The sequence below is a fragment of the Plectropomus leopardus genome, chromosome 1 (genome assembly GCF_026936395.1).
Source record: "Plectropomus leopardus strain MGB_pleo_1.0 chromosome 1, ASM2693639v1, whole genome shotgun sequence".
NCBI lineage: Eukaryota > Metazoa > Chordata > Actinopteri > Perciformes > Serranidae > Plectropomus > Plectropomus leopardus.
In genome coordinates this window covers 19087293-19100280 of record NC_142176.1, presented here as the reverse complement: position 1 = coordinate 19100280, position 12988 = coordinate 19087293, and the positions used below count along the sequence as shown (strand labels likewise).

Genomic DNA, 12988 nt, shown 5'->3' with positions numbered 1-12988 from the left:
TTGTTTATGTTCTCCAGACTTCAAAGTCCAGATTTCCATTTGCAGTCTAAATTTTTAAGTGTGCGTGAACCTTAGAGTTGGTATTGAGTTGTTGTTTTGCTCCATATTTTGCTGTGAAAGACTTATACTAACTGCTGCTTTGCTCCTCTCTGAACCCCTTGAGTGTTTTCTAACAGCTTATTGGATGTTTTAATTGTGCCTCATGGACCAATCTGAGAAAAATAACATCCAAAACATCATCCAATACAATACAGAGAAATTACTCAGCAGTAGTAGGTCCCCCCTCTTAAGCCATTACATCGCTGCCTCTCCTCCTCCTCCTCTCCTCTCCTCCTCTCCTCCTCCCCCTCCGCTGTCACTCCCCCATCTCTCTCTCTGGTTGAACACAGGCGCTCTCTCTTTCCTACCTCGCAGACGTTTGGGTGCCACCGCCGCTGCATCCTGTCTCTCACTCTGTTTGTCTCTTGACTCTTTTTACTCCACAGAGACAAACAACAGAGAGGGGGGGGAAAAAGTGTCCGCCGCGCACGAGGCGAACCACAACAATGACCCGGTCCTGACTAAAATTGAATGGATTAGCCAATCTATTCTGAGCTCTAATGAGATTAGAGACATGGGTCGCGGCGGCGTGGTACCTTTCGTTGAGCTCCTCGGGGAACGTTTTCCCTGTCATCAGTCCTCCAGACGTGGAAATGGCGTTTTTGATCCCGAAGATGCCGCGGGTGCCAGGGGACAATAACAGACATTTGAATGCACGCTCACCTGTGCCGCTTTTGTGGCGCGCGGATCCCTAGAAGTAGAAGTAGTAGTAGTAAAGGAGGACAAAATGAAGTACCAGAAATACATCACGGTGATGCAGATGGCCATGGGAGTGACAGCCTCCAACAAAGACTGCCTCCCCGCTAAGAGACAGCTGTGGTGAGTAGAGAGGAGGAGGAGGAGGTGCGCGTGTGGATGGGAGCGTGTGTTGGTGCGTGCGTGGAAAGAGTGGCAAAGGTGGTGCGTTATCGTGTGTGCTTTAAAATTAGCCCCTTTAGCTCTGTTGTCATCCCCTTAGCCCACATCGTGTCTCGTGCGAAGTTGAAGCAGCTGTTGGCGGAAGTCGGCTGTCTTCATCTCTCTCTGCCTCCAACAACGACGCTGAAGTTCGCTTCCGATTCGTAGCTTCAGATTCAGCAGTTAAGGGGAGAGTTAAGGGAAAAATAACTTTGCGTTGCTTAATGACCGTTTCTTGGCTTTTCGCACCATTTAGTGTTGTGAAAGCATGTTAGACGTTTTAAGTAAAGCCATAATACTGTCTGAAACCCACTTTCACATTTGTAAAATCTTTATTTTGTTTGTTAAAATGCAGAAAAAAGGAAGATTTCACTGCTCTTTTTGCAGACTGACCACATTTGACCATGTCTCTGCCAAAAACTACTATAACCAGACAGGCCAAACCTGGATGAGATTATCCCAGAGAGGCTAAATATTATTGGAAACACAAATTCAGATTTGTGAAACCTTTATTGGATTCGTGAAAATGTAAAAAAGGTAGATTTCACTATTTTTTGCCCCCTGTCTAGACTGTCTAGACTGCCCTAAGGATGATGTATTTCTGTAGGCCAGCTCGTAAACTAACGTCGCCTTGGTTCCCTTGTCAAAAAGCCAATTGGATTTTTCCATTGGATTTTGTGATCATTGCAGGAATAAGCTCTGTGGTAAACAAATATTTATGGTACTTACAGATTTTGTTCAACAAGATACACCACTTACAGGATTTTTGAAGCACAAACAAAGAAAGAAGTAACAGGCTGTTGCTAGGCTAAAATGAACTACATTACAGCTGGTCCCCACTGCTACAAGGCTGTAATGCTAAGTTCAGTGCAGTTGCTTAATGACGTTCTGTAGTCTCATGTAGCCATTTCTTAGCAACCGTCTTATGTAAGACACATAAAAGCTTCAACTTTGTCATGGGGATATTTACTGACATATTTTATGTCGTAGAACAAAATGTGAAAGTCTCTTAAGCTTGTGTTAACAACAGACCTTAATTCAGGCTTCTAACCAAAAACCCATTCAAAAACCCCAAAGACGTTAAGACGAGGGAACCGGAGGTGCTGAAAGTCATTTCTGGGTTTTAGGACTCATTACTGGGGTTCTCTATTGGACCAGGTCTCTCTTGAAGACCTCTTAATTTAGATGGATTAAAGATGGACCAGATTATCCCAGAAAGGCTAAATATTACTTAAAACACAATTTCAGATTTTCGAAACCTTTTTTCTGTTTGTGAAAATGCAAAAAAACTGAGATTTCACTGCGTGTCTCACATGTAGAGCACATTGGACCAGGTTTCTCTATAGGTTTCACAACTTTTTAAACAGTGATTTAAATAATATTTAATCTTTCTGGGATAATCTAATCCAAATTTGACCTGTCAGAGTTCAGATCTGCACCTGGGTTTATGTGACAAACGAAACGGAAAAAATGTAAAATCTATCTTTATTGTGTTTTCACAAATAGAGTAAAGGCTTTACAGATGTGAAAGCTGTTTTTTAGACATGTCTAACACGCTTTAGCAACAGTAAAATGTGAAAAAAAATCGATCGCTAAGCAATGGAAGTTACTTATCCCTTAACTCTCCCCTTAACTGCTGACTCGGAAGCCAACTTTAGCGTCGTCTTTCAACAACTGTTTCATATTCACGCCGGTGATACCCACACACAGCGGGGAGGAGGAGAGGCTCCCGTGGCTCTCTGTGCAGCCGTGCATGGTGCTCTGTGCGTGCATCCTGTCCCCCTGACTGTGTTTGTCTGCTCGGTGGACTCTTGTTTGTTGTGATCCGCTGCTGAGGATGAGTTTCACATGCAGCGGTCGGAAGAGAGGCGCACAAAACAGAGCAGGTGTATTCACAACAACAGAACAAAACAAAACTGAGCGCCGTCCGATTCTGTCCGCTTGCACCTGCTCGCGCTCCGTGTTTTCCTCCCGCGAGCGCGCATTTGAAGCTCTCGAGTGCACATTTGGTGATTTGTATTTTCCCAGCAAGAATCTCTTCTCAGATCTATTTCTGTGAGCTAATGTAGTAAAAAAAAAAAAAATGTCCGCTGGTTTCTCCACTCTCATCACTTATTCAGTAGCTTCATGCCGCCTGCATTTAGATCACCATGTGCACGAGTGATGCTAAGTGGTTTACCACCATTGGCTGCTTATGTGTCTGTGTTGTCATATGAATGTTTCCACTTAGTTTGATTCATATCAGTGTTTATTATCATTTACCCGACACATTTCTTTCAGCCAGTTGCATCCAGCAAACGCACTTACTCTTTACTGACACTCTTGTTTCACTTTTGAGTGTTTGTAAAGATCAGGGGCTGGGCGATATGGAGAAAATCAAATATAATATTTTTGTTCTTTTTTTTTTTTACTAAACACCTCAGTACTGATAGTTTGATGATAATTCAGGGTTGACAGTTGGTGTTTTATAAAATATTTACACAACAAGCTTTCTGATAAATGATCATAAAAATGTGGATATAATGACTAATTGGGTAAACTCAAATAACAGAACAGCAAGTGAATGCAGAAAATTGCATAAAATTACTGTAATGCAGCTTTTAAAGCTGCAGTGTGTAGGCTTTAGGGTCTTCTATTGGCAGAAATACAATGTGGTGTTATGATTTCAATAGTTTATAATTACCTGAAACTAAGAATTGCTGTGACTTGGTTGCCTCAGACTAAGCTGTTTATATCTGCATATGGAGCAGGTCCTCTTCCATGTTTTTATGGTAGGTCAAACCAAACACTGACTCTAGATAGAGCCATTCGTGTTTTCAAGTTGGCACCATAGCTCTCCTACATAGTTTGCTCATGGGAGAAGTTTCAGTAATGCAACCTCAGCACTAGATGCCACTAATTGCTACACACTGGATCACTAAAACCTGGAAATGACAACACTTATGACATTATGATATCTAAAAATCTAAAAATCTAAGACGTTATCTAGTATCATATTACGATATCTGTATATTGCTCAGTCCTAATCTGTCGCTTTCAGTTTCTCGTTCTCATTGTTTGTAATGCATTTTAGGGCTGCAACCAAGGATTGTTTTCGTTAGCAATCAAACTGTTGATAATTCTTTAGCTAAATGGCAAATTCTTTGGTTAAAAAAATGTTTGAAAATTAGAAAATCTGCATCCTGGTGGTATTTAGGTGACTACCTAAATACCACCAGGATACCACCATATACAGATGTTATCTAAAATAGATAACATCTGTATATGCAACTAACCCTGTATGGATATGAAATGACCACTGCCAGTATTGTATGGCATTGCTCAGGTTAAAAACATTTCTAAAACTTGAACAAAAACATATATAGAATAAACGCCCTAGAACTTTATTTAATTATTTAATGTGACATTTTTCCAGTGGATTACATTACATTTATTGGCAATGGATTATTCTTGGCCGCTCTAAACAGCAGTTGACAGTGTCTGTAAAAAAACAACTTGCCGTGAAGGCTGTTGTAGTTGAATTATCAAGATGTAATGATCAGATGTATTAGTCAATAATTAAAGTAGTTAGTTGCAGCCGCCACAGTGATATAAAACAGCGAAAAGCAAAAAGACATCCATACATTCGAGAAGCTAGAAAAAGAAAAGTGTACATATTAATTCATTGTAAGTCTCAGAAAATAAAACAAAACAAAATAAATAATTTAATGTCAGTCAACTCACTGATTAATTGACCAATCATTTTGTAAATTTTGTATCTAAATTGGTTAATATGAGGGAGCAAGATGTTGATATCAATGTCTATAGCCTTATTTGGCTTTTGTCAGCATGGCAGAGGCTGCTATACCAGATGTCCTGTGTTATGATTGATATGTTGTCATATTATTATAAACTGTACATCTCTTCCTTTTGCTCTTTGACATTCAGAAGCCTCATTAATTTTAAAAAAAAGGAAAATTCAAAAACATTACACAGCAGAGTAGTTTTCAGTCTAATTATAGGCTCTCATTATTCTAACAATGGGCACATTCAGTTCTTCTTCTTTTGTAATCCACATAGATAATATTAAGCTCGAGGTATAATCCTTCCAGATTGGCATTACTTTACAGTGACAAGACAAACACTGGTTTATTGTAATGAACATCCAATCTGGTTCCTGCGGAGTTCATCCTAAATATAGGAACGAGCCCGTAGTAACACACCTGACTGAATCCGAAGTCTTCACACGGGGGGAAAGGTTTGGTTTTCCGCTCTTAGCTCGTGACTGCTGTCAAATGTGTTGCAAAGGACTCAGTGGTGACTTGGTTTTGACACTTCTCCCTTAAGAGAGGCGCGGCGGTTTGTCTGGGGCCATCACATCATGGTGGGGGAAGGGGCACGGCCATTAAAACAGGATTACTGTATCGCCTCCGACAGCCACTTTAACGAAGGGAAGCTGAGCCAGCGTGTGCCTGCAGTGTGTGTTTCATGGAGTCACCCCGTGCATTCACTCGCATGCCATGTCTGTCTTTATTCAGGGCGAAGTCAGAGCCCAGAATCAGTGGGCTTGCATGCACACACCCAGACTGAGGTAATACTCAACAATGTAACGAGGTTTAAAATGTGAAGACTCGATAAATAACCCAAGTTTACATGAATTGTTTCATAGTGAAGTTTATATCAGGAGGTGTGGTAACCTTTGAGCTAACGGGAGTGGGACTAAAGTAGATAAATAATGGGACTCAGTTCATCTAACCATCTGTACCTCTTTTTTTGTTTGTTTGTTTATAACGGCTAGTGCCCAAGAAACTTTTTCTTTTCACCATTATAAAACATCAATATGCAATTTTTCTTTTAATGTACGGCTCTGCATCAGGTTTACTTTTTGACCTTTGTTGCACATACACAGAATCAAAACATCAAAAACATCCCTGACTGATCAGTTCATACTTTCTTTTAACAGGGTTCCTGCAGATCCTTAAAAAGTCCTAATAGGCATTGAATTAATTAATCTAAAAATAAGGCCTTAACTGTTATTAAATGTCATAAATCTTTTTTTTTTTTAAATAAATGTATTTAATTTTTTTGTAAAATTGGTCTTAAATTTTAACTCCAAATGGCATTTAAAGAATTGAAAAACTGTGAATTGCACAAATTCTCAAAACTTGTTATTTGAACTGTGTGTAGCAGTGATCCAGAACTTTTATACGTTGGCAAATTTGGTCATTCATCTTTGTTGACTTGATTTTCAATTGCACCCTTATTTTACATGATAAGATAAGATGATGGTTTTATTTATGAGATTGTTGAATACATGCTCTAGTATACAGCCAAAAATTGAATATGGCTTGTTCCCAAAAGCTCTTGAATTGGCTCCAAATGCCAGTATACTTTCTGCAATTTCCATTGAGTTGGAAGTCATGATGAAGGAAATGATGCTGAAATAAATCCTGATGGTGAAATCCAAGAAGCAGCATGTGCTTTGGCTGTTAGAAAAGCTACAGCAAGATGATTTAGAGCTGACGAGTACACTCGGATAATGTTTTTATGGCAAAGAAAAACACAAAAGGAGATGGTGTAAGTTGTTCCTAAAACTAAACAAGGAGACAGAATGGAGACATCACTTATTATAGATGAGGGGGAGGTTGTGTGCCAGATGGTGTTATGATCTTCCAAAACACTCGACCCCCTTGATTACAAATCTACTCCCATCCATCCATCATTTTTAAAGAGCAGCTCATTGCACTGTGTAATGAAAGCTTCACAGTGTGAGAAATGTGTTTGAAATTCTACACGTTTTTGTATATAGCTGCATTTTATGTATAAGATATTTGGGCGATGATGCATGTCTAGAGATAATCAGCGTTTTTTATACATAAATGGGATAACTGCACCAGTCTTAATGTGAGGTCAGAAAAGCTAGAAGGTGTCAAGTGCTTATCCTGACCAGGCGCTCTCATGATGTAATTAGTCCAGCTCAGTCACCAGGAGGAAATGTTTCCATTGTACATCCAAGCAATCCAAGAATATTTTACATACGCATGTTTTATACATATCATATCAATGTTTCTTAAGTGATATAGTATATGAGCTAACTTTGTCATCTGGAGGCAAGACGCCTGCCCAGCTGCAGACCACTGTTTAAGACCCACAACAACAAACAAACGTTTTTAAGTGAACTGTTGCTGTCTTTCCTGCGGCTTTTTACCCCCAAACAGGGTTGTTCTTTTAGGGACCTGTGGCTCTTTCCTCAGAGTCTTTTAAGCCCCCAAATGTGGATTTTTTTTTGTGACCTGGGGCCTTTTTTGCAGGAGTGTTTTTCAGCAACTTGTCACTGTTTTTCCAGCGTGGATATTGCCGCAATAGGTGTTTGTTTTTTACTGAGATATAGCTGCTTTTCAAGCAGGAATAATCCCCCTAAAGCCAAGTATTTTTAGCCAAAACATGACCTTTTCCTATCCATAACCAAGTGTTTTTTGCGGCTAAAACATTAAGTATCAATGCACAATAACATAATAATAAGCTGAAAATGTTAACATATCTGTGGTTTGCAGAAATGTACAATGTCAAAATTTTTCTGTGGTGATTAGGTTGAAATAGTTAGTACAAGTACCACACAGGTACTCTTGCAGATCATCTGCAGTAACTTTAGCATGGACTTTAAGCTGCAGTTTAAAGGGCACTTTTCACTTTGATATGTCTCAAAGGCACTAAGAGTTTAGCTTAATGTGAAAAACCAACAGTCTTGTTTGGTCTTTGTGTATATAGGGAGCTCATTCAGAAAGTGGTTTTCATACTAAGTCACCTTGAATTTATCATCTCTGTCATTATTGCTCCATCTCATGAAGGTGGAAGTGATTTCAACAATTTAATTTATAATTATTTTTAGTATAATACATGTAAATTGAAGGTGAAAACATGCACCTTAAGGCCAGGATTTTGCTATCCAGTGTATTAGTTTGTGCAGACTGCAGCGATCAATCGGGTAGCGTGAGATCGGAAAATCTTCCACATTATCGGTGATAAGTTACCGATTTCTGCTTATGTTTCAGGTAAAGTGCCAGATGAAACACTGTTAACGAGCAATGCTTGATCCGATTACGACCTACCTTAATATAAAAGATTACTTCGTTGATGTGTTTATTAATCTGAGTATTGTGTTATTCTGGTTATAGTCAAATTAAGAGTTCAGATGAAGAGACAGAATAACACCAAACACAACGCTCCTCACCAAATGACTCCATTACACTGAATAAAACACATTGTTATTATTCAAACACAAAGCAGTCTGTTATAACCTCAGCACTGTAATTAGTCAGAGATGATCCATAAATAATAATTAGCCTGATGACGTGTATTTCAACTGGTCACAGCTCATCCTAACATGTGGGTGTATCGTCCTGGATTGTGTGCCAGATGTCTACTCTGCTTCCAGTGACAGTCCACAGCGACAGCCCCGCCTGGTGCTCTCAGTCCACCTGCTTAATGATGCATAAAGTCAGCGTCCCTTCTTTCCCCCCAACACACACACACACACACACACACACACACACACACACACGCAGCAGCCCCCCTGCCCTCTGATTTGCCTGTCCACACGTCCTCCCTCCCAGCTCTTCAGAGGAGCACACACATTCAACAACTCCTGTCCGACCCCCTCCACTCTTCTAGTTCAACTCATGGAGGCCATGATGCGTAATCTCACACAAACTGACAATGCCGCGCATTAGTTACCTCAGCAGGAGCCCAAGTCCAGGGTGAGCCTGTCATGATAATCAGTACTTTTCTGAAAAACATGCAGAAATACTGTTTTTTTTTTTTATCCTCTACTCTCAGTATCTCTCTGTCTCGTTCTCCCTGAAGTCAGAAAAGCCTTTTTTTATTAAAGTCATGAAGTCTGAACTCGCAAACACGAGTCCTGACTTCCTGACAGTCTTTGGACACACTACTCTTATTCTCTGCAGTTCTTTGCAGAGTATAAGCGAAGGTGCACACACGTGTTTGTGTGTGTTTTTGTATTCAGTGTTTCTGTCCATTAGGAACTCGCATGTTCTTACTTTGGCAGAACGGTTGTAATCTCCTCTCAGATGGTTTATGCCACTAAAGGGAACAGATTACACAGGGTTTATTGACTCGTGGCTCACCCCCTTACCCCCACCCGCTCTCAGAGCATCCTGTGGGTGTGTGTTTACGTGTTTGTTGGTGTGGCTGAGTGTGGATTTTTGGGTGTCTGTGCCAGTGTGAGTGTGTCTGTGTGTTTGTCTGGGTTAGGGCCTATACTGAGAACTTTTCAGGTCTAATTTAAATTCTGATAACAGGAGACAAAAATTAAACCCTTTCCTTTATATTTGCTTTGTTGAATGGCTTCTGTTTCTTGCTAAATTTGTATCCTACTTTTAAGCTGTATGCAGTTTTATGCTATCTGCCTTGCACTGTACCTGTTTATTTTTTAAACTGGGCCTTCATTTTGGATCTAACAATCTATCAGTACATGTATGACATGCTCATATTCATGTAGCTTTCCAAAATAAGAGCAAATTCCAGGTAGTGCTAGCATCCACGGTCAGAATAGTGGGCAATGAAATGTTGCTCTACGTACTTTTTGACTGTTGGCATTGTATACTGATATCTTCTTGCTTATTTCGTGCCATATTGTTTTATGTTGCCATTTGTTACATATATGTAGTACAATGTTAAGTGCAACCAATTAGTAAAAGGTATGTTTTTGTTGTCATGTATTTGTGTTTGACACTTTAAATAACTATAAAGTACAATTTCTTTTTTAAATGAAGGGCTGATCTGAATGCTTCACAGCTTTGATCGTTGTCATAGTAATCCACGCATGTCCAAATCAGTATGCGAATGCTCCTGTTTTTTTACTGTTAGCCAAAAAATCGAAGCAATTTGACTTTTTGACCACCCATGGCAGACTGACAGATTTGCTTGCAGCGTGTCGAAAAAGTCAAGCTCCAATAGGTTTTTTTGGCATTTATTGATAGGACATCTGTAGATAGAAAAGGTGGCAAATCACCTGAAAACTGGAAGTGCTAACAAAGAGACTGATTGAGAAGTTATATTATGTGAAAATTGACGTTTCAATAATGTCTCATGCCAATCTGTATCAGAGTGGGTTATTGAACCTTAATACCTGTTGATTACTGAAGTAATCACACCTGTCCAATATAGAAAGTTGGCTGATTTTCATGCCCCAGACACACCAAACCGACAGCAAAGACCGAAGGCTGACTGTTGCGTCGAACACATCTCAAAGACCACAGCCAACAGTCAGCTAACAAGTACGTTCTGCGCCTGTGTGAGAGGAAATAACTGTCCATAGCAGCAGGTGGCAATATTCTGTATTCATCATTGGAAAAGGGAAGCTGCAACACAGACAGCACGAATTCAAGATGCTAGTTAGCCATTTAGCACATTAACAACACCAACCAATGTTGAAAGAAAAAATTATATTTATTGTGTTTTGGCAAACAATTACAAACTATTTCTGCTATAGCTTAGTGGCTAAAGAAAAGAATTTCTCCAAATTAAAATAAAGTTATTTTCAATCTCATGCCCTCTTGACTTTAGTTGTTTCTTAGCTTTTCTCACCTCTGTTTGCCTCTTGTGCGCTCCACTGCCAATCAGAGAGATTTTATTCAACCACAGGCTCAGTCGTCTCCAATGCCAATTCAATATGCTGAATCGGCCGCAAAAAAAGCAAATAAGGGCCAACAGTACAGGATACACCACTAGAACTAGGGCGTCAGATGCTCGATGACGGTCCCACATGGCCCATCAGCAGAGCATCTGCTTGGTTTGTCAGGGCCCTTAGTCGTCTTCACTTATTATAAATTATCTTATCTATTATATTACAGTTGCTCAATTTAAGTTGTATTTTATTCAGGAATGTTTATAATCCTCAAATGGTTTAAAACTATACAAGTTTGGCTTCGGTACCATAACTTAATTAGTATAGTTATGTTTTGTCACTTGTATTAAATTACATTAAAATGATATCAAGCCATATTTGGTTCATTAGATGCGTATCTGTACCTTCCTGTGCAGCTTAATGCCAGTGTGGCTTTGACTCTGCAGCTGCGTCCTCCTCGAGTCTGCAGCTCTTGCACAGTGCTGGTCTGGATACATGTAATGTTGAGCCTGGCTGAGGCTCTGGTAATGGCTGTTTGAGGAGCCTGTTGGCGGCAGTGATGGTAACAGAGTCCTATCAGAGACTCATCGTCTCCAGTCAGAATCAGACGGCGAGCAGCAATGACTTTTAGAATCTGTGAGTCACACGTTCTCGGCCTCTGGTGACTCTCGACTGTCACGATGGCTCACAGGGGGCTGACAAGATGGAATCCATCACTGCCGTCACACAAATAGAGAAGGACACGGCAGAGGGGATCCACTTTTGTCTGACAGAGATCTCAATTTATTCCCTTCCTTCTTTCCCTCTGCTTGGCAGATTTATATCCGTATGTCAACATTAATATTTTCTAATGTTACATAATTGAGGCATTTCATTTTCCTTAATATGATGTAATGTCATTATAGGGCAGTGTAGTAGAGACTGTCTGGAACTCAGAAAGTGGCTGATACTGTGAAATAGGTGGATGTATGTCTGTCCACTGAAGTACTCTGATTATCCCTTTTTTCTTCATGTCTTCTATATTAGTAAGATTGAAACCGACTTACCAATCAAATAATGTTGCAAACCACACTGGGACAAGTTGCAATAACTAAAAGTTTAAGCCTCATCAAGTACAAATTACATATCATTGCTGACCAAGATTTAATATACCATACGACTAAAGACTGGTTTTCCAGCTTCCATTTAATCTGTGCATAAAGGACTAGTGTTGAAGAATAATACTGAGAAACATCTAAAAAAAGAGCGCAGATTTCCACCAGGTGGTGACCCCAAAATGATCATTGCCCGATAAGACAATAGCAAAAGACTAATACTAAGCTCAACCCCAAACAGGATCAGTATATCAAATTTTACCAGTTCAAAACCACACCTGCAGCCAATTTTTAAATCTCTTTCCTCAGCTTCACATCCAAAATGTTGTCATATTGGCACAGCTTTAGTTTTATTTAGAGTCTAAATATGCCATGTCTCCTCTTGTCACCCCGGGAAACAGATGAACTTCTAAGTAAACAAACCATTTGGAGACACACAGATATGTACACACACACACACACACACACACACACACACTCACACACTCACACACTCACACACTCACTTACACGCACACGCGCGACCAAACACATGATCCCCTCCAGGCTAACGCTTTATAATAATAAGCAATCATGGATGTTTTGAACAAGATAAGATAAATATGGAAGCTTCTTGATTGGATTGAAAAAGTTGCATCTGTTTTCTCAAGTTCTTGTGATGTAATAGAAAGAGTTCAAAACATCAATTTTAATGGAATAAAAGAAGCGGTACTAACAGCAAATTAAGGTCTTTACTACTGACACCTTTACCAGGGTTTGTTTACATGTGTTATAGGACTTTCCCTTTGTGGTAATAGACAGTTATCAGTAGTGTGTATAAACCATGGTTGGTGGGATGGTGTATACAGTATCTCAGGATACTCTCCACTTTTGGCCCAACTTGTCTGCACAGCAGACCTCTGTTCACACATTGAGTTTTAATGTGAGCTAAAGTTTGTATTTGTGCTAAAGTCTGTTATGCACACATGCTCTCTGAAACCAGCCATCTCCACAGGGGTCAGACAGCACCGGACATGAGCGTTGTCCCGCCTTGTTTGATACATGTCTATATGCCTAATCTGGTCTGCCCATCTGTCAGGCCTGTCTGACCTAATCAGAGTCTTGATCTCGCCACAGATTTGCAGCAGTATCCTCGCCTGCCCAGGTGGCTTTCAAAGAGCTTACAGACTCTAACTAGTAAAGAGCTTCCTTGTTTTCTTTTCTTTCTCAAGGATGTTATAAGCCGGCCAACATATTAGTCATTTGTCTCATCCTTCTGTTCGGGAGGGTCAGT

The 12988-nt window shown here is 40.0% G+C and overlaps 1 protein-coding gene across 15 annotated transcripts in view; it reads left to right on the top strand.

Annotated features, from left to right (window-relative positions):
• The first annotated feature begins 411 nt into the window (after nt 1-411).
• Nucleotides 412-12988, top strand: part of tjp1a (tight junction protein 1a) — a 131034-nt gene continuing 118457 nt past the window's right edge. For 6 of the 15 annotated variants that reach the window (XM_088077054.1, XM_088077062.1, XM_088077084.1 and 3 more), the window contains exon 1: nt 412-918. In XM_088077054.1, the coding sequence (XP_087933180.1) occupies nt 827-918 (92 nt within the window). In that variant the 5' untranslated portion in view covers nt 412-826. The remainder of the gene's footprint in view (nt 919-12988) is intronic. The other 9 variants (XM_088077109.1, XM_088077082.1, XM_088077070.1 and 6 more) reach the window with 2 other exon arrangements.